The sequence below is a fragment of the Diorhabda carinulata genome, chromosome 1, assembly GCF_026250575.1.
Source record: "Diorhabda carinulata isolate Delta chromosome 1, icDioCari1.1, whole genome shotgun sequence".
NCBI classification, from domain to species: domain Eukaryota; kingdom Metazoa; phylum Arthropoda; class Insecta; order Coleoptera; family Chrysomelidae; genus Diorhabda; species Diorhabda carinulata.
In genome coordinates, this window is record NC_079460.1 from 23,155,099 (window position 1) to 23,182,976 (window position 27,878).

Sequence of the window (27,878 nt, forward strand, 5' to 3'; positions counted from 1 at the left end):
ATTCTCAATTCTTTGTTTATCGTCGTATGGAATTGAGGTGCCAAAATGTGAATTTCAAATGAATTTACAACTGACAGGGAAAAAAAAGACGCACCCCCTTGAACGACCATTCCTGAAGGTCTTTAAAGTAACTCCAAGGAATGACTTCATTAGAGATAACTCCCCACCATAAACTAGTATTTGCATTGTTCATCGTTATATAGTGACATAAAAAATTATTATATTAACACTATAGATCTGTATTGTGTACTTATCTGCAAATGACACCGCCATACTAGCATAACATATAGATCCTATAATTGCATCAAATACATTACAGCTCCATCTCAATAAGACAAAAAAATGGCTGAAGAAATTGCGCATTAAAGAAAAAAAATTGAAATCAGTTCAGATAATCTTCACCAACTTTGTCATAACTCGTGGCCTCCATGTGCCAACGGTTAAGGTGGAAATAAAAAACTTATCCATAAGCTCTAAAAATAAGTTAAGCCTCCACCCAAACAGATTGGTATCTAACCTGCAACAGTTCAGCGTAGACTCCAAAAAAACATATTCCATACGACCGATTTAGTTGGTTTTAACGAGTGTTACTGTGTTCCCAATAGCCAAACCTAAACTAGTTATTAATTATAGCTGTAAGAGAAATTAATCAATGCATTTCTTTCGATAATGTCAATTTCTATTGTATTGTCACAGAATTTGCTAATTGTAATAATTTTTAGAGATTGCAAATAAAGCGGGCAGTTAAAAACATGTACTTATGATTCTCGTGAAGCGCTGTATAGATGCTTTGGCATGATTTTTTGGCAAATAGAGACCGTAGAAGTACTAGCAATCTACACTCTCGATTTTTTGAGTTACTTGCTATGTCTACTACAAAATAAACGTGACTCAAATAACGTTTATAACGGAAACGGATATATTTAAATCTTTTTTTTTTTCAGATTTTTATTATATTTCAACTCAACTTCAACTGGAAAACGTACTAAGTAGAACGACAGGGAGGCGAGGCAAGAAGACATGAGTGCAGTGTTCACACTCTCGCACTCGTGGAGAGTCTGGATCGGGCTTAATAAAAATTCTGAATAAATTTTTATTACATATCAACATTTTTTCTTATTTTGTTTAATATACACTCATAGATTTTTCAAGTAAGTTTGTTAAATCTTCTTCTGTGTGTTCTTTTGGTGCCATATTGATTATTCGTTTCTAAAAAAATAATTATATTATTATCACCCTCTCAATTCAATAATATTTTTCACAATAAAATTAGGAAATAAAGAGCAGAAACGAAAACATATATTGGTTATACCTGTGGAATAACACCTTTTACTAATTGTGGTATATCCTCTTTAATAAATCCTAATTCATGTAAACCGTTCTCAATTTTCATGGTTTGCATATATTTTTTCACGGTATCCGACAATATTGCTCCGGCATCTTGTTTTTTCGCATTTCTAATGTCAGTACCAAGTATTTCTGCAGCTTCCAGGTGTTTTTCTGGACAAGCAGAAGATGTAAATTCAAAGACTGCAGGAGCAGTAATCACTACGGATAATCCATGGGGAATTATTGCATGATTGTTACTAAAAATCGACAGATTAAAACGAAATATCAGCTTTGATGACTATTAAATATATGTATATACAATTTAGTCTTACTCGTAATCCTTAGGTATGAATTTTTTAACATTTCCTGATATTGGGTAAGACAAACCGTGAGGTAAATGCACTCCTGCATTCCCAAAACCTACACCAGCCATTGTAGAAGCTAAAATCATTTGAGACTTTGCTTCTAAATCATCTTGTTGATACACTGCCCTAGAAATAGTATTCATATAAATTCTAGAACGCATTTTCAGCTTCTAATAGTGTTTTCTTTCATAATAATGTCATTAACATGGTGTGCAATTAATATTTAAATACCTTTCAAAGAATTTTCGAATAATTTTTAAGGCGAATCTAGCCCAAACATCAGACACTGGATTACTTCCATTATAAGTAGGTCTTTCTTTTGGGTTTTGAGGACAAGGAGATCTTTCATTGTAAGGTATAGCCGTGAAAGATTCTAAAGCATGGCAAAATACATCAAATCCTGCATAAGCTGTGACTCTTTCTGGTGAAGTTAATGTATGTAAAGGATCTATTATACCTATTGTTGGCCTCAATAATCTATGTGAAATACCAGTTTTTGCTTGAAGAGGTTTATAATCAAAAATTGCTACACCTGTTGTCTCACTTCCAGTACCAGCAGTAGTAGGAACTAAAAAAATAAAAAGTCTCAACAAATACAATGAAATATTTTGATTCATTCTATTTTGTCATATTCTTTTAATTGAAACCAATTTCACCCACTAAACTCTTGATTTAACCGACTGGTTTCAATTTCCCGCTGAAAAAGAAATTGCAGATAACCGTGACAAGAGAAGCATCTAAAACACACTCCACACATCATAATCCAACTTGCAAAAGACCTGAAACTCAACTTTATCCAACTAAGTTGGAATTTCTGGAATCGTTGGTGATATTCATACTGAATACAATGTTTACACCATCACTATTGTGAGTGTTGGTGTAAACAGTGTATTAAGTATCAAATTTATACAATCTCTGTGAGAATAGTATGACAGCACTTCACAACATCCATTAATCTACTTTGCAACTTTCCCCGCGTTAGAAATGGGAGAGAAGCTACGACAATAAAAGTTAGACATACCATACTTATGGTTATCTTATATTGTCCTGTTTGCCATACTTGTCACGATATTATAACCCTAAAGCACATACTCACCAACTGCAAACAGTACTCCACGACATATTAATAATTTGACCTCAATAAAACATTCAACTGTCCCACAGGAGACCAAAGAAGTTCCACAATGCTGCCAACTGCGATAGTTTTTAACAATTATAATCAATTTATGTTAATATTGTTACTGTGCTAATGACTAGCGCTATCGAGAAACGTTAAATTGAAAAAATTATGTACAGAGTGTTCTATTCAAATATTATTTATGTTATATGTATAAATTATTATAAGTATTACAGGTTTCACATTATATTACTCTTGATAACATTAATACAAATAAAATTGTAGATTACAGTACATTTTATTATAATTATACTAACTTGCTATAAGTGGTTTTAGTTGCCTATTTATAGGCTTTCCTTTTCCAATGGGAGCATTCACATAATCTAATAATTCAGCTTCCAAGTCACAAGAATATAGATTAGCTACTTTACACGTGTCTATTGTAGAACCTCCCCCAACTGCTATGAAAGCACCAAAATTTTTTCCTCTAACAAAATTTATAGCATCCGTCATACTGAAAATACACAGTAGTTTTTAATGATATATAGTTTTCTATGAACTAATTTGACCACCTTTTATCAGTAGGTTCTACCCTAGTTTTGTTATAAATGTCAAAAGGAACATTATTTTTAGTAAGAGAATCTAGAGTGGTTTTCACGGGATATAAGTTTGACAGATACGGATCTGTCACAACGCAAACATTTTTTGCTCCCATATTTGCAACATCCATCCCAACTTCTCTAGTAACACCCTTTCCATATCTGATAGTGGACGACGCCATCTAGAAAGAAGTGAGTTGTGATAAGGTTTTAAGGTAGTCTTGACAATCTTACTTCAAACGCGTAATCTTTAGACGGTACTGCATTAGAACTGAGTTGAATATATCCATGATTAGAGTGAGCGGGACATTTACAACTAAAAATATAAAAAAATCAGTTTTGAATGAAAAATATGAGAGAGTTTTAGTAATTTAGTGATATGTTGTTAAAATAACTTATGTAGAATTATTTATTCATAAATGTATAGAATTTCATAAACATAAAAATTTTTTTCATTCGTATAACACCCTGTATAAAATTTATATTATTCGATACACTATGTAACAGTTGATTGTGTAGTCACTTCTGACTGTTACTTTATAAAAATATGATGTTTATGAATAAATAAATAATATCTACTTACGAATTTGAAGCAACATATTGAAGTAAATCTAGCACCCTTTTTCTTCCAGCCATTTTAAGTAGAGTAGTGTCCTCTGTTATCTTTTTAAAAATATAAGTAGATAAATATTAGAAAACATATTTATACGTTAACGAATAAAGGTCGAAATTGAATATTTGTTCAAACTTATACAATAAACGATTAAATTACGTAGTAATTTATTTTTAACTCATTCTAAAATTAGCAGTAGGTTATATAGTTAATAGATGGCGCTAAAAGTAACGAAACTGAATAACTGAATAAGCTGATGAGAATTGAGTTTTTACTGGCATGTACATAACATACATTTAATTTGAACTTTGTTTATAGTTAACAGCGTCCATATTAACGTTGGGAATCGCATACAGTAAAAAGCCCAATCATTTGATAAGGCCCATTTAAATACCGGTACGTATACTTAAGTTGATGCGAACTACCATTTTAAGTATTTATTAACAACGTATCCTTGCACTTTAATTGCTCATTTTAATAAATGAATATAAATTTTGTGAAGTGTTTTACTATTTAGTACCTATGAGTGAACAAAAACCGTACGAGGTACTTGACACGTAACCAGATACGGTAACCAGTAGAGTAAAAAAGTTTTTTATTAAAATTTATTTAGTGACGTATATATTCTGGTTAAAATATTTTGAATTTATGGGGATCAACTTTTCAAATATGGTCATGTGAATATGAAAACTTCCGGGTGTCAATCTTTGAGAGCGTGGTCTTATCCCCGCATTTAATTCTATCTGAGTAAACCTATCAATGTATTCTCTCTTAAACAGCAATTTCTAGAAATAAAACGCTTGTTACACCAAGTAAAAGTGTCAAATGGTTGCATAACTTCATAATTTAATAAATAAATAGATATACAAAGGTATACTGACTGAAAATCCATCGCATTATTTTTAAATATTGAAAATGATGTCATCCTTAAATTCATATGTGTAATTAAATCACCACTGACCTTAATTATAATAAAAAAATAATATGATTCTTCACGTTTTTGACAATCATTTGATATAGGATAGTGACACTTATAGACCGAGAAAAGTAATTTCTGATATAGGGAGCAACTAATAAAAAGTGCTCAATTACTCAACTAATTTCACGTCATTTGGTATAATATTGTTAAAAGTTTCAAGAACACGATAATACAAATTAATGTAAGAGTTTAAAAAATTAGAAAGTACGAAAGTTGATTATTTTGGATATTTATTAAAATTATTCTGGTTTTTGTAAAGCCGATACAGGGTGGGCCAAAAAATATATTCCATGGGACTGAGACACATCTCCAGCAGATTGCTATAGGGGTTTTGTGAATACACTTATTACGGAGAACATTCGTCGAGCAATAGTTATGTGCCAAAAGTTTTCGATAATTTCAGGACCATTTTTTTGGAATTCCGGCTAAATAGCGACGATGTTATTTCTAAGAAGTAATTTCCTATTTTATGCTTTCTTCATTGTAATTTTAAAGATCCAGCATACACTTAAACATAAGATTTAGAAAACTTACCATTACTTAACTATTTAAAAAAATCTCTAAATTACAGTACAAGCTCAAAGTCTCTGTAATTACAAAAAACACAGCAAGAAGAACAGGAAAACTACCAGAATAAAGAAATAACAAACTAAAACATTTAAATAATATAATTGAAATAAGTACTTACCTTCCGTTTTGAGCATTTCCATGGTTTCAATTTTAAAATTTGATATCAACATTTTATATTAAAAATGATGCTTGGTAGTATTTATTGTGTTTAACTCATGATTAGCACAAGAAATGAAAAATCAACTCAAATAGTACAGACGATGACTCTCCTCATCCGGCATTGTTAATACCAAAGTTGGAATTTCTTTAAATGTTGGCGATACTCATTCTGTTTATTAAATATGCATATAAAAAGGTCTTGATATTTGAAATTCAGTTCCATCGTAATCCGTGGTTTTACCCCAACGTTCAGCAATTTCGTCATTGATTTGAATAAATAGTAATCTGACGGAACAAGGTACAGACTAAATGCTGGATTTGGTAGGAGCACAATACCATCTTCGATTTTATTCCGCGCAACTTTCCCTTTAGGTTCACTACGCCTAGATATTTCTCCGATAAACCCTCATTGATAGTTCCACCATCTGGAATGATTTCGAAGTACACTAAACATTCATAATTCCATCAAGCATAAAACAATAGTTTCCGTTCGAATCGACCTCTATTTACTGGAAGTTACCCCACTGATTTTCCATTTTCAGTCCATTTTTCATTGCATGTAAAAATGCGTCTATCATCTTCCGGCAGAGCAATGAATACCTTCACTGCTTCCTTTGTAACCTGAATATCCCACGTACGTGCAAAAAAAGGATCCCCGATAAATTGACGTTCGGGGAGTCTGTAGGAGAACTCGGTGTTCATGAGCCATGTCGGCCTAGACCTAGGTGGGACTATGTTGAAGAGCTGGGAAGAGCCTCTGCCGAGGTAGTATCGGTAAAACAGAGTTAGGTCAGCGATCTTCTTCTATGTTCCAAGCTGTTCAAGTTTCTGGTCAACTCTGGATCGCCTATAAGTCGAACTGCTCTCTTCTGTATTGAGCAATTCTCCAAAGATGGATGAATCTTGTATTATAAGATTAGAAGCCTTTGGGTTTTAAGGAGATGCTCAAGTTTTTGCGAAGTTGCCTTAGCTAATTCGCCCTGGACATATTGCTCTCAACACCCAACAAGCGAATTTGTGGTGATGATGATATTTTATGTCCAGACAAGACCAAATCCTGAGTTGCAGTGCCAGTTTTCTTCGTAAAAATAGCAGCTTGGCTCTTTGCTGGATTAAACTCAAATTGATTGCTTCACCCCACTACAATATCATGAAACGATCTCTGTAGAATCAGTAACAAAGCTGAGTAGGAAAAAAGGAAACCTAGGATCTATCTGGAGGTTCATGGAATATTGATTGGGACTCCTGTTCTAATGTATCGTTTTCGTTGTTTAGGATATTTATACAACACATTTTATACTGTGATAAAAAATTTATTGATAACATTTTAATTACAACTACAAGTTAAGTTGGTCAGAAATTAAGTATTAGGAAGGAAGTACATTTTCAGATGTATGGCAATAGTTTTCTTTTTAAATTAAGTAATTCAGTAACATACTTATTCTAAACTATAAGCGCAATAACATTATATAAACAATAAAACTTAATTTATTTTTCGAATCGTGTCCACGTAAGTTTAAATCAAAAACTATTCTAATTTTAGAATAAAGCCATTCCGGACAAGTCGATGAAAAGCAAAAAATAATTTAATGAAATTTAATATTGTGCAAATAATTCTAGTTGGAAAATAAAACTTAAGTGCTACTTATTTAAGTTGGAATCCTCTGTATGTACATATTAAACAAAAGTCACACGTTCTATACGCTAAACGAAAGTTCGATATAATTTAAATGAAATAATAAAAGTTTTAAGCCGAATGGACAACGGGAGTGGAAGTAAAGTCATAACGACTCAATTTCGGAGTTTTTGGACCCGATAGATCCTCAGAGAGAGGTCTATACACGGATCCACTATGTTTCTTGTGCCCTTGTGTGGTGTTCCACAGAGGAATCTTAAGCCTTGGTAGGTTAGCTTTCTGCATATCGAATCCGTTATTTCTACGTAAAACGCAAAGTGTAATAGTAACAGCAATGGTAAGTACTATTAAAGCACTCAACACAAAAGCTGAAGTAACTGAAAGAATGTACGTTGCTTTTGCTAAGGAAGCGTTTTCTTTAGAGAATTTAGTGGAGGTTTCTTCCTCGTTTTCGTTATCAATGTAATAGTCGTCGTCCTCGTCGTAATCATCATCGTCTTCATCATCATCGTTATCGTCATCTTCATCATCTTCGTTATTTGTTATGTACTTAGTCTTATCATCGTTCGAGTTGAAGGGAATTTCTTTGGGACACATACCACCATGGACATCTTTCCATTGGATAGTAATGAATCCATCAGTATCTTCTCTGAAGGCTCCATCAGCTGCGTTATTTTTTTTACTGCTAGCGTCGATTGGATTTATACCTTCAACTTCCAAAAAACTGAATAGAGTACAAAGTTTATTGTCGAAAATCAACGGATTATTGTGTAACTCGATAGCTTCTAGTGCGGGCATAATTACGAAATCATCTGATGTTAGGGTTCCTAAATTGTTACCACCGAGTAGTAACCGACGGAGAGATTTAACGGATTTGTTGTAGTTAGACCAAAGTTTTGTGAGTGATGCGTTCCTAACATCGATATCTCTGAGGAGATAATTGCCAGCAAAAACTTCTGGGTTGAGAACCATAAGAGGATTACCAGCAATGTTCAAAACTTCCAAATTCTTGTTGTTTTTAAACGCCCCCGGGGAGAAGTATGCGATGTTATTATCCGAGATGTCCAAAACTTTTAAATTTTTTATTTTATCGAACATGTTATCGACGTTTAGGAAATTGTTGTGAGATAGGTATAGATTTATCATATCTTCCATGTTCTCGAATACGTTGCTTGACAGAGTATTGAGGTTGCAATACCTGCACGAAAATGAATAAATCGAGAAGGTTTCCTCATTCTTGCGATAAAATACTGGTAAAGTATTAAAATCATTACCGTCTAAAGTAATCCTAATAAGTCTACCGTTTTCAGCAAAAACGTTTTCATCTAGATCTGTCAATTTATTGTAGGAAAGATCGATTACTGAGAGTTCTGTCATGTGGGCGAACGTTTCACTAGAAAGATTTTTGATATTATTGTGGCTTAAGTTCAACTCATTCACAGATGTAAGTTTGTGAGCGGATTCTTTGTCGAATTTATCCAATCTACAATTTCTAAGGGATAAAATTTCCAAAGATTCCGAAGTGTTGATTGCGAAATGATTAAGGGGGTTGTTGTCTAGATTAAGTGTAAGAAGTTGTTGGTTGTTTATGAAAACGGTTGCCGGTAGTCTGAATATTTCGTTATTTGATAAATGCAATTCTTCCAAGTCGAAAAGTTCGGTAAATGCTTCAACTTCTACATATTTAATGTAGTTTCCCGATAAATTCAAGAAAGTTAACTTCCACAAATTATTTAAATTAGGAATTTGGTCCAAACGACTGCTACCGAAATGGAGTTCTTCCAGTTGTTCTGAAAACAAATCAGGACTATCTTCAAAAGCGCAATCGACAAATTTCAATCTCTCGACATTATTAAACGATTTGGCGTCTATTGATCCTATATTTGAACCACTAATCACCACATCGTCTAAATTCTTGAAATCCCTAAAGGCATTTTCTTGAATTTGATCAATTATAACGTCACTGAAGCTAATAACATTCGTTAGATTCTTGTCGATGTTTTGGAATGTAGTACTGTTAAGAACTAGCGGCTTGTCACAGGAGATTACTTGTAATCTGCTGAGAAGCTTGGAGTTACAGACACAATGATCGATACAAGGCTCTGCTAGTATTTTGCAATCCACCGCGAGAGCGGCGAAAAGTAGTAGAAAATATTTCATGAAGATATCTGAAAATAATATAAAAGCTTCGTTAATACTAGACTGCAGATATTATTACATATTTTAATAATATTAGAGCTCTAACCAGCCGTTTAAAGTTACAGCAAATATTTCATTTTTTAATAAGTGCGACGGAAAATTTTGCACTGAAATTTTTGAAATTCTCTTCGTTTCACCCAATTTTTTTTATTTAGACCCTAAATTTATAGTTTATGCCTTTTTTTAAGGATAATTTATTTATAATCAACTGAAAATGAGTCTTAAATGAACAATTTTTGTGTATTCTCAATCATTTTTTCAAATTTAAAAATGAAATCTTCGGCATTTTCGAAATTTTATTCTAATTTTTAAATTTTCACCCTATATTTTTGCGTTTATGCCCAATTTTCACAACATTTTTAATTTTTTTACGGACATTTGAACTTTTCTTCGATTCAACCAATTTTTTAGATTTTCACTCTATTTTTTTGGTTTGAGTACTTTTTAAAGAGTTTTTTATTGATAATATGCTTGAAAATGAGTCTTGAATTATTAATTTTCACTACTTTTTCAATTTTTGCATTGAAATTTTTTTCATTTTATCCAATTTTTTTAATTTATACCCTAATTTTTTAGTTTAGCTCCTTTTTAAATTATAATTGATTGATAATCAGCTGAAAATAGATCTGGAATCATCAATTTTCACTATTTTTTAAAATTTTTGAAATTATCTTCGATTTATCTAATTTTTTGGATTTACACGCTATTTTTTTGGTTTGAGTCCTTTTTATAGGATCATTTATTGATAATCAGATGAAAATGGATCTTGAATTAGCAATTTGCAGTGAAATTTTTGAAATTCTCTTCGTTTTACTCATTTTTTTTTATTAAGATCTCAAATTTTTGGTTCAAATCCTTTTAGAAGGATAATTGATTAATAATGAGCTGAAAATAAGTCTTAAATAAACAATTTTTGTGTATTTTCATAATTTTTATCAAATTTAAAAATGAAATTTTCGAAATTTTTTTCCATTTATCCATTTTTTTTATTTAGACTTCAATTTTTTGGAGGATAAATCATTAATAATCAGCTGAAAATGAGTCTTAAATGAACAATTTTTGTGAATTTTCATCATTGTTTCAAATTTAAAAATGAAAAATTTTTTAAAAAGATCTGTCATTGATAATCAGAGCAAGACATTGATATGAGAGATGATGAAGAAAGCATGGGAGGAGAATTTGCTAGTGTTCAAATCTATGTTTAACAGACGTTAAAGACACTATAAAAACAAAATGATAAGCTTAACTGGATTTAAACTGGTCGCTGCTAGTCTCAATACTCAAGGATCATATTTTTGATCAAACTTCGAATAAATTCGCAGAACTATTATTGACGTACTTAGTAATCAGTTTTACTTATAATTAATTCTCAATCGTTAACATGCACGTAAATATAGCACAGAAAATATTGGAATGAAATAAAAAATGCTATTTTGATAAATACCTCTGTCCTAGAATCATTTATCAGTGGTAAACAGTAATGTGTTAGAATTTTATGTAACGAATTATATAAAATAATCTAGAATTGATTACATCATAACACCTAAAAATTAATTTTTTTAATACGTTAGATATGATATACGAGGTTGGTTCAAATATAAACCGGAATTTTTCTTTAAAAATGTTATTATTAAGTTACAGAGCAGAAATTTTTTACAGCTTTTCTAGGTAGTTTTCATCATACTCTACATACTTTCCGGAAGCTTTTTCGTGAAAATATCTGGCATGGTGACAAATCGGGACTATGAGGAAGATGTTCTAATGTTTTTCAACCCAATTCGTTCAACGTTTCCATCATATGCCGAGCTGTATTCGGTCTGGTGTTGTCTTGCAGAAATATCGAACTATGGATTGGAATATCGCGTCGTTTCGATCTGTAGACAGGTTTCACCATGTTTTTTTAGGGAGATAATATAATAATACTTGTTCAGTGAGAAAATCAATCGCAATTACTCGTTTCATGTCCTAAAACACCTTCTTCGCTGACAGCGTAACCTTTGCTTTAACTTGCGTGCCTTCGCCTTTTTTCTCCATAGACGCGCGTTTACTCGTCGGAATATACCCAAGTCTCGTTTGTGATGAATATTCGGTGCAATAAATTGTCTCCTTCCACTTCATACTGCTTCCAGTGTGTAAAATCTGCCCAAAATTCAGAAGATTTGGCACCCATCTAGCTGAAATTTTGTGGAAATAAAGTATTTGCTCAAGCTGATGTCCATTTCCACAGCCATATCGCGTACAGTACTGCGTCGGAATCCCAAAATGAGTTTTGCTAGAGTGCTGATGTTTTCATAGGAAAACATATCAAATTTTGAATGTACCAAATGTGCCAAACAATAATATGTGAATGAAGGCGTCAGGTTTCCTTGTGACATATATTTTCGTACAAAATACAAACATCATTTAAATTTAGACATTATTGCTTAATATAAAATAAATTCTGACGATTTTCGTGAATATTTGACTTCTGGAAGTCTCCATCAACAATCTGCTAGTATTCCTGGACTCCATTTCTCTTGATAGCAGGAAATGTCCTGATGGAAACTTTTGTCTTGTTTGTCACTCATAGTAACCAAAGAAATCCAGATAAGAGTCCAGTTTATGTATTTTCAAGGACACATTATACCCCAAACTTTTATATAGTTTATTATGTCTATAATTTTCTGTTGCCGTGTTTGTGGACCTAAAAATATTCCCTCTTCAATTTTTGTCCAGTTTTGTCCAATTTATTTTCAAATATATAAATCCACTGCTATTTTTAGGCATAGTTTTTACAAAATGTCATCAGGATTCACTAAAGGATCATTTTTAACATTTTTATGGCCTGAATTGAGTGATTTACGCTTGGACCACACTTCTTTGGTGTAATTATTTGTTTTGTCTCAAAACATGCAACAAATTTTCCAATAGCGCTTACTTAATTTACTTTTGTCAAGATGAATATTTTCGTGAGCTCTTACATATCAGAACCATGACCAGTAGACGTTAAAGGAAGTGTATTTCCTTTTCGCAGCTCACAGCTTTCAAACTAGTTTTTGATGAACCAATGAACTGCCAGTGATTTCGATCATATTCTAAATTTGATAAATTCATGAAAACAGGAACGTAATTACAATAGATTGAATCACCTACTTTAAAAAATTAAAGTTTAGTTTGATAGTCACGATGTCGAAAATAAGAAATTTTCGAATTAGGAAAAAGTCGACTCCAGTCGATTAATCTAGACAGTTCACTCGATTTGGAGACTTTGGTACATGCAATTCGGCACTATATAGGATTGATCTGTTGGCTGAAGCCAAGCTTGGATAACTGGATGGTGTTTGGACTTTGTTTCAATGCCTTTTCTTTGAGTCATACAAAAATAAAAATCATTTACATTATCGTGCGGTTGGGTCCAAATATAACAGATGGCATATGTTTGGGTTCATGTTTAGCTCAACCTAATAGCAGTTTCACACACGTACACACGTTATACAACATTTATGTGAAAACTAGGATTTACCTTGATTTCTCATAAGAAATCCAAAATAGTCCAAATAGCACTGTTCAATTAATTATGTGAAATTTCAATGCTAAGATGTAAAAGTTAATTCTACAGTCACAAACACAACTAAAACTGTTGGGATGATTAGAACAGTTTTGTAATATGTTTATGATGTAGCGAACGATGTAAAATATAAGTTGAAATTAATAATTAAATAGTAGTCTAAAAGAGACATTTATGAGGTCAGAAATGAATATTTAGATGTCATAAAATCCTGGACGTGATTAAAACAAAAATTATTATATATTGTTGGGTAAACCAACATGAATAAAAGTTCGGGTGACAAAAACAGTGTTTTCTTTTGTTAATTTAGCTAAATTGACCTTTTTAACTCAAAATAGAATATTGAAAATATACATACATCTGTTTTAAGTAAGTATTTCAAGTTGGAAAAGGATTTGAAGTAAATTTGTAAATACCTCAAAATTAAAATCAAAATTGTGTCAAGAGATTGGGGATTCACTCACAAACAAACAAGAAAGCAAAGCGAAGAAAAAAATTAATTATCATTCTGAATAATCAATTTTAAATATAATGAAATAAATGAACTTTGTTCAATGAACTTCTACTGATTGCGAAAGGCGATAATAATAATCAGAAACCACTAGACCCATTAAAATTCGTTTGGGTTTTTTTTCAATTTAACCATAATTTTCCTTTGTAAGCAACAAAACAAAATAATCATATTCATACAGTATACGTCCAAATGGACATAGACACTGAATGGATTATATAATAAGCTTTACAGGTCGGAATATAACAATTATTTTTATGAATTTTCCACTATCCATTTCAATTTATTAAATAAATCATATGGTTTTTCCCGAATCAAGCCGGAAATAAACTTTAACGTTAGTATTACGTAACAAAACAACAATTCTCAAGTAAAATCTTTTTTGTCGCTACCCTGTATAATGATCCAATTGTATTTGCCTTTGAGGATTATTGTTGAGATTGATAAACTATTTAACAACAATATGACTGGACCGACTGACAATGAAATTAGATGACAAGTCGATTTTTTTATAAGTGAGTAGCAACCTTGGAACTCTTGATACTTAATCACTTTTTGAGTAGCTATTTTCAAGGAACAATTCGATTTATTTAATTTCCGTTAAATTATATTTATAGTTTTCAAGACCTCCATGTCACATGTAATGAGAAATGAGTAGATATATACATATTTATGAGACAGAATTTTTTTCAACTCGCTTTTATTTGTTTCATTTTCGACCACAACGTCGGGTAAGTTGCACATGTATTAATGTCTGAGACAAAACAATTCTCCTTGCCAGGATTATTGAAAATAAATTTAGAAAAGTTCGAAACTTGTCTGGGATCAATGACAGTGCTCATCCAGATCATCATCACCATAAGAGGTGTTAAATACATAGAAATATTCACTGAATATTGTTCTGCGTGGAGGCCAACTTATTTCCTGGAGAAACTCGTGACAGAGATCTATTGGATGTGTGTGAAGTTGCTTCGTCCTGCTGGCACCATTTAAGTTTTGCATTTCATGCACAAAGACGTCGTCTAACATCTGCACTTTCATCTTCAAAAAATAAGTGCCTATAATTCCTCGCGCTGACATCGCAGCACTTACAGTCACTTTAGGCAAATGAAAGGGTGTCTAATGTTTGTTTTTTGGATTGGTTGCACCCTAGTAGCGGAAATTTTACTTGTTGACGTATCCAATAGGATGAAAATGGGCTTAATCCGAAAATCAGATGTTGGTAATCGTTGAAAAGCGCCCAACCATCTGGTGTACGAAGCCAATCCTCTTATCGGCATCCTAAGGCTTCAATTCTTGCACAAACTAAATTTTGTGTAGCCCCTTTGTGTAAAATACTCGATTCCAAACAGACAAATCAGGCTTGTCGTGAACAGACCGTTCGTCAGACTTTGGACGCCGGGATTTTAGTTTATCCAGTGTTTTTCCGGTCTCTTCAAACTTCTCGACCCGTTTTCCAAGCAGTCGACCGTCTGGCGGATCATTTAGGTGACGAACATTACAAATATTGCAGAATTTTCTATACGCTACCTTCGCCGAATTACTGTTTTGAAAAACTCACGCAGGCACAATGCACCTAAGCAATACAAAGGTAAACTTTCTTTTGAGTTTTGAGACACCTTGTATATATATATATATATATATATATATATATATATATATATATAATCGAAGTAAAAAATAACTAATGAATAACAAGTAGATGCTTTCTGAATTTTCGAAAAAAATCGTGATGATTAATATTGAGTATCAATTAGAATAATGATAAACATTTTCTTGACAATCATTTTATTTTTATAGGGAGAAATTATTTTTCGCTTTTCAGTTTTTTTAAACCATAATCTTCTGGATGTAATTTGAATTTGTTATATAAAAATGACATAAGGAACGTTTAGATTAAATCACATGTAAAATTCTAACCTCATAACATTTTTAAAACTTGTTTTATTGCAATAATAACTGTAATTTATTACGAAAAATACCGATTGTCCCAAATACTTTAGAATTGATTCGGAATACCCCTGTATATAGAATATTAAATATTATAATTTCTGTATTTCTTAGACAGCTTGGTATTTTACTCATTAAATTTAAACGGAGTAAAAACTGTTAGTGACCTTGTGAAATGTTATAAAACTAATAGCTTTGTTTTGTATCTAAAAACATTCAGTAATATAATTATTTCTTTTGTTTATTTACAAGGTTCAAATTAAAATTTATATATGTAAAACAATAGTTTCAAATGATTATTATTTCAAATATTCGAAGACCTTCCGATCTTTATTGTTAAAATATACGATAAAGATGCAATTATTTTCCAATAAAAATTATGCTGAATACGTTGGTACATATTTAAAAATAGAATTATAAATTTGGTAATTTCTCGAGTCATTTATTTTCAATTTTTCACGTTTCATCCTTACTGTACTGTAAGCGCATACAAGCTCGTGCAACAGTGTTTCCAACTCTCAAAAAATTATCTCCCCATAGCCCTGAGTAAAAACCCCTAAAATCCTCACAATTACAATTTTACGTTTTAAAAAATAAATAATCGAATATTTTTAAATGAATAATACATTAAAAATAATCAAATATCATTAACAAATAATAAATTTTAAACAATCAATAGATAATTTTCTATTCATAATTATGGAAAATTTCAAGTAAATCATTTTCTTGAAAACTGATTTTTAAAAATCGTACATATTGACATTAAATAATTTTCCTATACTATAACACCTTTATTTTGTTTGATTTGAAATAAAAAATAAATAAATATTCTATTCCACCATTTTTTCCCTTGAATTTTATTTTGGGGGAAAACCCCAAGTTGAGAACCCCGTCGTGCAAATGCTCACTGTATATCACGTACAAAGCTGGAAACATGTTTAAGTTGCAGTTAACGAGATATCGTCTAGTGATGATGTATTTTGGTGTACAAGGAGTTAACCTTGGAAGACGAGGATTAGGTGAATACAATCATCTAGTTCCACAGACTTACTAAGCAGTGAAAATAATGATTCAAACTTTCTTGTTTGCCGTTCGGAACTTGCAACAAGCGTTCGCAAATCTGAACAAGCTTTGTCTGTGAACTCGCACACTTAAAAGTTTGGAGCTATTTATTTGATCTTGTAACCGAATGTGTGCAGGTACCGGCAACCAGCTTTCTACATGAACACATTCTTTGGTCTCTATCAAAATATTACTTGATATTAAAAGGAAACGGTTTCCAAGAATTCTTTTCTCTTTAATTTTTTTATCGTATTGATGATTTCTTAATCCATTTTTAACTTATTTAGATATCTGTCCTATGTAAACACCATCTTATACAATGTTACTTCTTTTAGTTTTAGTTTTCATAAATTTGAATCGAGTTATGTCTTATTTTTATGAATTATTTTTTGCATTTTATGTTATTTCAAGTTATAATTAGATATTTCATGGATGTACTACAGATTCATTTTTTTGACATACTAGTGATTTTTTGGTCTATTTTCTAAATATTATGATGTTTGTCCTATGACAGTAGCATCGTAATTATTACAAGAATTATATCTGAAATTATGATGAAATAATGGAAATTACAGACATAATTTATTCAAATAGATCAAATATTAATATTTAAAAAGTATAGCACAGATAAATATTTTTGAAGATGCATCTAAGGCATAATTTTTGCATAAACTACTTTGTTAAATTGGCGAATTGCATCCACCGTTTATTCCAAATTAGAGATTACTTAAGAAAAAATTAAGTTGGCAACAAGGATTTCCGTGAGACTTGTTATATCTAATTTGTTTAATGTTCTCACATAATTATCCATTTGTTGATCCTAGGCTCTTTCATAATAGAAACAATTACCTAAATAGATCATCTAAAATGATGCACTTCGCTTCTGTTAAACTCGCGTACTGAATGTCCTTTTAATTCTGTCAACACGTGGAAACAAAATAAAAACGATTGAGATTAAATTGATAAGAAGAATCAGTAACAAATGAATATACAATTAACGAGTGTTTGGAAATAAAATGCGTATTAGATGTAGCACATATTTACCTTTTGGGAACCATTTTAATACGAAATCTTAATCTTGTGTAGTCATCGAAGCCACTTCTGTCTAATAGAGCATTGGAAGGAATAATAACTTAGTTATCCACGAGAAAAAACTAAAATTGTAATTGTAATTGAAGACAACGAACAAACCGACATCACTACAAATAAGGGAGACGAAGAAAAGAGAATAGGAAAAAGAATAGTAAAATACAATAAAGCAGCAGGAAAAACGGGGGAAATGAAATAGAAATATGGGAAGGTAAAACACTCAAAAATGTTCAGGATCGAATTAAAGAAAATGTAGAACAGAGAACTGCCAGAATTATATAAGCACCCAAGTTATGAGTTATATAATAAAAGCACAGAGATCCAGATGGTTGGGACTAATAAAGATGGAGAAGGTGCTAATAAAGGAGAGGAAGACCGAGGAACTAATGGTTGGAGGAAGTTAGAAGATATCTAAGAGCAGTTGTAGTGAGGGACTGGTAATATGAGGCAAAAATCAGAAAAAAAGTAAAGAAAGAGTGAAAGGCAATGAAGTCGAAAGCCATATATATTTGTAGAGCTGATATATTTTATCAAAGGAATACGAGATTGAGTGAATCTCAATCAGTGATCTAAGTAAATTTAAAATAGAAATTTGTTGAATAGAACGTGAAAAAATTTACCAAATTTAATACCATAAATTATAAATAAATAAAAAAACTGAATTATAGATCACACTAAAATTACACCTTCACAATAAAACTGACTCGTCGTGATTTAACTTGGCGCTGTTCTTTCAGCAAAATAAATTCTAAAGGAATAAATGATTTATTTATATAAATTATCAGTTTTGGAGGAATAAAAATATATTTTTTCAATGTTACCTTGTTTTGAAGACCTATTATATTGAAACCTCACGTAAACACTCTTGTCAACTGATAGAATTAGCCACTTACTGATAATAATGATTTTATTTAAATTTTTTTTTTTGTGTACAGACATTGAATCAATAGAATCAACGATGATTTTACTGATTTGTGTGATTATGCAAATAATATATAAAAATAAATTTTTTCAACTTTTTTTTCATGCATGTTTTTTTTATTAAATCGATTTGATTTTGGGTCTTTTGATAAGAAATTAGTTTTAAAAAATAGGTACAAATTGACGTCTCAAATTATTTGGGTTTTAATCAAAATAAATTATTCATAAAAATAACAACAAAATAATTCTCTAAGCGAACTAGGTTTTGACAGGAAATTTTGAAATAAATTAATTGATAATTTTATAGTTTTAGACAACAAAAAAATTAAATTAAAGCAATCTAAACTTACGCCAAACAAACCCATGTTCCATTTAAAAAAAAAACGATCATTTTATAGTTGCCCCCTCGTTTATTGGTTCTAGAAAATCGATTAAATTGAAAAGAGTGTGTATATGATAAAACCATATAAGTCCTCAAATATTTTCCATCTTATTTCCATAAGTTTGCCTTTATAACGTTTAAATCAGATAATTTTTTTTATTTTCTATAGCCAAAAACCGAGGGGTGCACAATATTATAAAATTATCAATTTAATTACCATTACTTATTGTTCTACTATACTTGTAATTTTCTACCCTATATTATACGAGGCTTGTTCATAAAATATGGTCCCCCAACGAATTTTCACATGAAAAATATGTTTATTGATATCAAATAATACATGTTTGGAAAGCTTAGACTTCCCTGTAGATTTTTACATAATCGCCGTTTAGATCAATGTATGTTTGCATGCGGTGTAGCGTGATTCAGATGGTAATCTCTTGGGGCCGCTTATTGTCATCCGTCAGCATTTTCAGGACCTAACTTGCACAAACCTTGGCAATCTTAAGCAATCCATCAAAATGATGTGAATGCACTCTTCGATCTTCCAGCATTGCTTCTTCCCATTTCGCAATCATTTCATCCGAAAACGGTGGCCGGCCAGTACGTTGTTCGACATGGACGTCTGTACGTACATCTTAGAATTCGCTACACCATTTTTGCATACTCATATACTTTTCCCCATACATCTCACACAATTGGGAATGAATGTTTACCGAAGGAACGTTTTTTGCACACAAAAAACGAATCACAAAGCATGATTCGTACCAGGCGTGGGAATCAAATGGAAGCTCCATCTTTAATAGCTACCAAGACAAGAATTAACGTTGTAGACAGCTGACTGGAGCAGGAACTGGGAGAGAGGGGGTCAAACTACACCCCTAACAGCGTTCTTAGCGTCCACAGCTCCTCGGGAATCTCATTTTATGGACAACCCACGTACTTTATTATATTGCGACAAATTTAGAAGGAATAAAACGTATTGCATCAAGTTATTTTCCATTTTCCACTAACTATATACTATAAATTATAAATTTTTAAAGCTTTGATAAAGATTTATTTATCTTAAATTACTATTTACAATTTTTTTGCTCTGTTTATGTTATCTGTAACACCTTACAAATAATTTAAGATGTGACAAAACGATCCGCAAATATTAGTTCAGCTTTATTAAGAAACTTTCTACGTGTTTATCACATTTACAGGAAATATCAACAATAAAAAACAAACTAAAATAGCAGAATAGATGCATTAGACAGAAAACATTTTTTTTGGTTTATTTTTTAATTTAATATACAATTTACAAACGTATCATCCATTAAATATCGGACCGTATATAAAATATATCAACAATATGCATCACGTCTCACTTAGCTGTCCCAGCGCGAACTCGGACGCGAGCGTTCGTGTTTATAAAGAACACTCCGTAATATGGTTATGTTAAAACAAACGAGGTCGTAAAAGTTTATAAATTGACCTTTAGTTTATAAATAGTGATTAAATCTATTAAAACTCCTCTAAAACATAGACTTGAAGCTCTCTATACGCAGCAGTCATTTTTCTTTCCAAATCTACCAACTCTGAATAAGTCCAATGATGTATACTTATAAGTAAACCAAATATTGTGCAAAGAATTGTAGTCTCAATTAAAAGAGCTAACGTTGTTTCACAAAATTCAATTCTCTCGATGTTGTCGTCAAAAATTTGTTGTTCCCCAGGCGTAATCTAATTATTATACTTTTTCATTATTATTACCGTTTCATGAGATATTTTTAATCTAAACCCCACTTTAAGCACCGCGCTCAGCAGGTTACTTGGAGTAGGAACTGAACACGAATTGAAAAATGTTTGGAGGAGGGAGAATCTGCAGACCACGTCATCGATGAGTGGCCAACAAAAAATTCAAATATTTGGGCAAGCCTTACAGTTTGCCTAGTGAACTAAAACGTGCTTAGTCATGTATTTATGCGGTAAAAGTGGCACGACGTCATATGTCCCTTAATTGGGCTGGCCTCCAATATCATCAATGATGGTATAAACCTAACATCAATTTTCTTAGTATGCGTACTTTTCTACATACGTGTGGAATTTTTTTTACCTCCAGTTGAAATTTAAGGTTTTCTAAGGATGCAAATCTACTAACAACACCAAACAATTGTATGGCCTTTTGACTCAGTCAAGTGCCATCTACCAATGAGAAGAACCCATCTAAACACCAAAAATAATCCCAGCTCCAGTTCTCCAGAAGAAAATTTTTTTCTATATCAGAGCCAACTAAGTTTACCTTCAGTCTTTGAAGACGATATCTTGGTTATCGAAACGCGCATAATTGTAGTAGTCTAAACAGTGTGTTTAGTATATATTTGAGCCATTAAAAGAAATTATATGACACTTAAAAATTCCCCAATAAAATTAGTACAACGAGCTTCTCTTTATTTCTCTATTACCGACTGCTTTTAATTTTTATCCTGATTAACTATAAGAATAAGTAGTTTTGTAACACACTGTAAGTTAAATAAATGAATTCTTGATTCAGATATTTATTTGTTATGCTTCGCGTATTGAAATTGATGTCAATGTTATAATTGCAAAATTTTTGAATACGTTATTCATTTACGCAACAAACCGACTATTATGGTATAAATATTTCCGGTTTATCAAATCAGGTCGTCCCTGTATGAAAAACTTTGAATGTGGTCTCTTTCGTAGCTCTATGTTGTTATGGGATTCTAAGAAATTCGTCGGGTAGTTAAAAACGAACAGGCCGACTCATCTGTCAGCAATTTAGTTAAATATTTGGTATATAGGTATTTTAGAAATTCGAGATAGAAATATATAAAATACTGGAAATGTCAATATAATTTTCATATTTTATGATATTTAGCACTAAATAATTCTTCTTGAGATATTTTGAATATTTTTTGTGTTTAAGAATTATCGTTATAAATTACAAACCCTATATAATACTAATATAATACTTAATTTTTTTGTTACAAAACATAAAGATCATAAATAGAAAAACTGTGATGATTTTCCAATATATACTTCTTTTATTTCCATACACTTTTCAGAATGTCTGACTAAAGTTTTCATCCCACTATAAAAATATGATGCAAAGTCAAAATGTTTGTACGTTTATTTTCATCGTCACCGTTAAATCTTTTACCCTTTTACTTGGCTTTTAGCTTTGCAAACAAAAAATAGTCGGACGTGATCAGATCAGGGCTATATAGTGGGTGTTTAATCTCTGTGGTACCACGTTTTTACAGCGCGTGGACTAGAGCATTGCCATGAAACAAGCGCTGATTTTGTCGGGCATTTTTTCGATAATTTTTTGACTTAGTAAGATGATGTTATCCCTTTTAACACCGGAGCGAATCATGATTACCAAAAACAGGCAGATCTTAAACAGCCTGAACAGTGGATTCACTTATTGAATACGATTATGGTATTGAAGGTAATGATGCATTTGGATACCTTTAAAAAAACGTATCATGTATTGGGATAATGTTGCCTTAGTTTTGTTTATTTCGCAACATACTAACATACTTCAATTTCATAATAAAAGTTCCCATACATCTTAAAAGTTAATAAAAGCATACTATAAAGTTGAGTATTGCAACCCTGTTTTTAATCGATAAAGTATGTGGGGCTCCGGTTTATAACCCACCCACGTATTTTGATAAGAACTACAAATTTAATACGACCTTAATTTCAAATTTAAAAAATTAAGCTTTGTTTGTATTTAGAAACCACAATATGATAGATAAAAAAATAATAGTATTAACCACACATAACAAAATATGACTTCAATATGAAGAAATAGAAATATTCTATAGTCTATTTGTTTAGCTTCTAATTTTATTCGAGTGATAGCAATCAAAAGCGTTAATTTGCATAAACCATGATATAAATAATATAAAATAATTTATATCAATCACCGAGTTCAAATATTCAAATAGTATGAAATGGAGATATTACCTACTCCCTGGAAAACAGTATGGTAAATATTTGGTTATGTATAATCTATGCATAAATTGTAATACATCAATCACTTCGGGTAATTCAAGTTTAAGATTGAATCGTTCTGAATTATAGTCTATTTGTATAAATAAGAGAGTATAAAAATGATGAAGGATTCGTAATCCCAAGGTGTATCACTTATCATCACCTAACCATCATCATCATCATCATCAAGCCTTTCAATCCCATGTAGATTATGGCTATCGCTTTTGGCGCTTTAAAATCCTTTTTTGAGGCGGATTACTCCTCATTTTCTAATTTTTATTTTCTTCATAGTTTGTCGTTTGGTTTGGCCGCTTTTGTTATTATTTTCCATTCTTTTCGGTTCCGACATTTTGCTCTCCAGTTTTCTATATTGAGTCCTTTATTCCGTTTCTCCTGCCCCTTCTCTTTAGCCACAATGGGATCCATTGCGTTATTCTTTTGATCGTTTCAGTTGGTTTTCTTCTCATTATATGCCCGGTTGAGCCTTTGTTCTTTTATGTATCTCACTATATTCTCCTTCCCCAGTTCTCTCTCTATTTCTTCGTTTTTCTTTGCTCTCCTTTCTCCCTCCCGTGTCATATTTAGGCCTGTTATAGTTCTTATTATCTTTCTTTCGGTTCTTTCAAGTTCTTCTTCTCTTTTGTTTATTACTATTGTTTCCATCGTATATGTGATTACTAGTCTTATTAGGGTTTTGTACATTTTTGTTTTGTTTTGTTTGGTTATGTTTTTGTTTATTTTAGTAGGTTTTTGTTTCTTCCATAGGCTTTTGTATCCTATCCTTTATCCACTCTCTGGTTGTTCGTCCCAACGTTATTCCTAGACAGTTAAAGGTCGATACGGTTTCAAAATTGTATTTGTTAATTTTCAATTGGTTTTCCACCTATTTTCATATATTTTGTTTTTTCTGCCTTTATTTCCAGTCCGTAATTGCTTCTTCTTCTAATTTGTTGATCGCCTTTATTAATTCCCTCTATCCATTTGCTATGGTAGTGATATCATCTGCGTATGCTACTTTCTGAATTATGTCTGTTATAATGTTATTATTTTGTAGTCCTTCATCACAACTCAATATTTTTTATGTAAAAAGCCCTATAATATGTTATGGATATTGACCTTGAACATCTATAGGTCGCACTTCTCCAAAAAAAGGAGTCTCGATAAATTGACGTTCTGAGCATCTGCAGGCGAACTTAGTGTTCATTAGACCCGTCGATTAGGTCTTGCAGATACTGCTATAGATGGGATTACGTTGGACAGCTCGCAAGAGCATCTGTCCGGCTAGTAAACAGAATCAGGTCATGCTCTAAGCTGTCCAAGTTTCTGGTCAACTATGGATCGACTATCGACTAAGTCGAATTGCTCTATTCTGTATCAAGTCGAGCATGCTCAGGGTATATTTGGGAGCCGAGATTAACAAATGCGAACAATACGAATCTGGACCTTGTAGAAAATGAGAACTTTTGCGGGGTATATAACTGTTTGATCTTTAAGGTGGCTCCAAGTTTTTGTGAAGCTGGCTTAGTTAGTTGGGCCACGTGACTATACATATCGCTTCCAATTTCAACACCCAACAGCGAATTTGCGGTGATGGTGGTATTTTATGACCAAACAGACCCATATCCTGGCGAATCTATATATCGGGTTTGCAGTTGTATTGAGTAGATCGTTCATGTACAGGAAAAAGAGAATAGGTGACAATATGCATTCCTAGGGTCTACCAGCGTTGACTTCAAACCTCTTTGAGTAGTGTACATCGATAGCGATCTGGATGGATCGGTCTTTAAGAAAGTTACTGAGCCAGTCGATGAGATTTAGAAGGTTGGCATGCCAAATCCTGTCAAAAGCTTTCGATTTGTCCAGTGCGATTGTTTTGGATACCTCATATTTCTCTATAGCTTCAATCCATATTTTGGTGACATAGACCACGAGATAGCCGGTTGATCTATTTTTAAGAAAGTCGTATTGATGTTCGTTGATGATGTTAGCAGACTCAAAATATCTCAAGATTTGCTGGTTAACAACTTTCTCCATAACCTTTGCAATGACTGGAACTAAAACAATCGGACAGTGATTGTTGGGAACCGTCTTTTTCCCTTTTTTTTTGGTATGGGTTGCACCCGATCAAGTTTACAAAATGAGGAAACCTTTTTGCATAGCGGATTTGTTAGTTCAGCTGCGCATTTCTTCAATACGATTGGTGGTATTCTTTCGGAGCCAGTATAATAATTTGGACGTTAAACTGGAGTCTAATATATCAAATTTGTGGATAAAAAGGAACGAAAGAATTTATAATACAAATATTAAGGATATAATTTTATACTGAAAAAAAGATGTGAATAAAATGATGTAATAATAAATAATAAAGTAAAAAACCCGTCCTTTTATTTACAATGATGTAACAGAGATACACGTCTAATTCAAATGTAGATTTGGATAAGTAATTCAATAATCATTAAAGAATATCTGCAGATTTATTTTCGTAAAATATTTAAAGCAGAAATAGTGTGAAGGACCACCTTGTCGTTCTTGGAAAGACATTTTATAGTTAAGCACTACTTATAAATGTCATATGATGAATTTAACAAAATGATTTACACGCTAGAAAACTAAATAAATGAAGTTACAAAGATAGTAACTGATAATTAAAATCAGGAGGTAGCTGAAGTGAAACAAAGAAAATGTTATTTCATAGGTGGATATAGGTATTCTTTTGACCCAGACGGTTATCTGAATATTTCAATATAATACTTATAATAGAAAATCTATAATTTGAACATAATTTTTCTGATATAAATGTTCATTGAACTTTCACAGAATAGAGAATGTTCTTATAATAATTGGGTCACCAACAAATGATGAAATGTTTCTTCTTTTTATTAGATTGTTATTATAAAAAAAGTTTTATTTACATTTTACCAATTGCATTTTTAATAAGCATCGTATTTTATATCACGTGTCATAATGACGTTTATTAGTACAAATTTTTAATGCAATGTTGTAAACAGAGTTAAAGTAAATATTTAATTATGTGGTTTGTGCAGAAACAAAGAATTGAGGCGTAATTTCAAAGTTTTATCAGTCAGTTATTACTGAAACGGTACCTACCTACTCGACATAATTTCTAGGTATTCGATATGGAATAAACGATTTTCTTATATAGATAACGGTACGCTGATAAGGTTGTGAAAAAAACATATAACTATAAAAAATGTCACTTGCTACGATGAAAATATCTACTGAATGATAAAAAGGAAAGTAAAGAAAAATCGAAACCATACACGGGTTGATTTCATCCATACTTTTCATCAACCTTGACAACTTGTTGCGCGGCTACTAAACTGTGCCTTACAATAAATAATCTAAATAAGCATTAAATATTACTTACATTCTATTCAAACAGAATATATCACTCACCTTAAGTTACTATCCCTTTATAAAATATAAAATATCACTGTAAAGATACGTCAAAAGCACTTAGTAACCAATAATGGTTAATAAATTTACCTGTACCACCACAGACAGGTAATATCTCCCACTACTTTTGTAGGATTCTTTCATGAATTGCTCACTAGAGGCAGCACCCTAACTGGTTAACGTTTAATACACATTTGATGAACTGTTTGACCTTTTTACTGTCGTTCACTTATGGGCTGGCTATTGGTTAAGTTCCTAGTAGCGCCCTCCTTAATTTGGTTCAGCTCACCGAGTCAAAAGTCATCTGCGTCGCTTCTGAGAAGGGTAAAAAATTCTCGTAGTTCCATTGTTGGACATTTACTTTTTTCTTGGTACTATTATACTGATCTCAGATTTGGTAAATGTCTTTTCAGTCACAATGAATATTGTTAACATCAAAGGCATAGTTCCTTTGCTATTTACATAATTCAGTGGCGTACTTTACAAAGTACTTATTATTAAAGTACTATATCAATAGAATCTAATTTATACATGTAAATTGATGAACCACAGAAAAACTGAAATTATAAAATAATTTTTTGCCACATAATGAGTTTCGGGGGTCTTCTATATATTTCGATCATAGTAATATTTGAAATCGACAATAAATGATTTCTCAAATGCTTATTTTTTAGCAACATAGTTACTAAATGAATTACGACATACGGTAAGATGAAACTGCCCTGAATTTCATAATACTTGATTTTTAATAAATTATTTTGGTTTATAATTTCTCACAACAATGTAATATCTGAAAATATTCAAGTCTGTTCATTTAATATGTTTTTAGGGGTCCAGTAATTATGCAACCAATAATAAAGCTATTGTATGAGTGGTTGTCTATGTTCTGATAGTACTACCAATTTCAGTCAGTACTGTACGAATTGCTAATAATTAGGAATATTCAGATTGTATTATTTCACTGTTGTTATCACACAATTAATTTATTTATTTTTATTGATACGTAATTAACGATTGAAATTAAAATTTATATATATTCACATGAACTGACTCATCTGCCATCTATTGATGTTAAATATAAAACAAAAATTTGCGAAACGTCAATTATTTACTTATTATTTAAAACATGGAACTGCTTCATGGTAATTATTTTTTAAAAATTATTTACTTTGCTTTAAATTTATCTATATATCTATCTATATCTATATATATATATATATATATATATATATATATATATATATATATATTATTTGTTGATTACTAGGTACCATCAATGAGGTACTAAAGGTACTTAATATACGTCAAAGATGTCGCTACCAGTTTGTTTTTCGTAGAACCAAAATTATAACACATTAGTTGCTATAGAAGATAATCAAGACAGGAACGTATCGAGTTTGGTTTCGAAATGTTCAATTGAAAATT

General features: G+C 31.5%; 2 protein-coding genes across 3 annotated transcripts; both read right to left on the reverse strand.

The window, feature by feature from the left end:
• Window positions 1-1,090: 1,090 nt before the first annotated feature.
• On the reverse strand, window positions 1,091-4,213 carry LOC130893416 (probable hydroxyacid-oxoacid transhydrogenase, mitochondrial). The gene is made up of 8 exons (XM_057799549.1): window positions 3,994-4,213; window positions 3,645-3,726; window positions 3,384-3,592; window positions 3,129-3,325; window positions 1,926-2,262; window positions 1,662-1,820; window positions 1,313-1,586; window positions 1,091-1,209 (listed from the first exon to the last, which is right to left on the reverse strand). Exons 1-8 carry the CDS (start codon window positions 4,044-4,046, stop codon window positions 1,126-1,128), a joined length of 1,395 nt encoding a protein of 464 aa, XP_057655532.1. The 5' UTR covers window positions 4,047-4,213; the 3' UTR covers window positions 1,091-1,125.
• Window positions 4,214-7,023: 2,810 nt separating this feature from the next.
• LOC130896203 (protein artichoke) lies at window positions 7,024-26,702 on the reverse strand. Of its 2 annotated transcripts, none has more exons than XM_057804142.1 (2): window positions 26,454-26,702; window positions 7,024-9,535 (listed from the first exon to the last, which is right to left on the reverse strand). In XM_057804142.1, exon 2 carries the CDS (start codon window positions 9,525-9,527, stop codon window positions 7,479-7,481), a length of 2,049 nt encoding a protein of 682 aa, XP_057660125.1. In that variant the 5' UTR covers window positions 9,528-9,535; window positions 26,454-26,702; the 3' UTR covers window positions 7,024-7,478. The 2 variants fall into 2 exon arrangements, with proteins under 2 accessions (XP_057660125.1, XP_057660117.1); XM_057804134.1 differs by lacking the exon at window positions 26,454-26,702 and adding an exon at window positions 18,547-18,679.
• Between the last annotated feature and the right edge of the window lie 1,176 nt (window positions 26,703-27,878).

Bases quoted from the DNA above. Each gene is read 5' to 3' on its own strand.
- LOC130893416 (XM_057799549.1), bottom strand. From the start codon at position 4,046: ATGGCTGGAAGAAAAAGGGTGCTAGATTTACTTCAATATGTTGCTTCA. The intron at 2,263-3,128 runs GTTAGTATAATT...TTATTTTTTTAG, and splicing joins ACTAAAACCACTTATAGCAA to TTCCTACTACTGCTGGTACT. The intron at 1,587-1,661 runs GTAAGACTAAAT...GTCGATTTTTAG, and splicing joins TTCATACCTAAGGATTACGA to TAACAATCATGCAATAATTC.
- LOC130896203 (XM_057804134.1), bottom strand. From the start codon at position 18,664: ATGTCTGTACACAAAAAAAAAAATTTAAATAAAATCATTATTATCAGT. The intron at 9,536-18,546 runs GTAACATTGAAA...TATTATTTTCAG, and splicing joins TAATAGGTCTTCAAAACAAG to ATATCTTCATGAAATATTTT.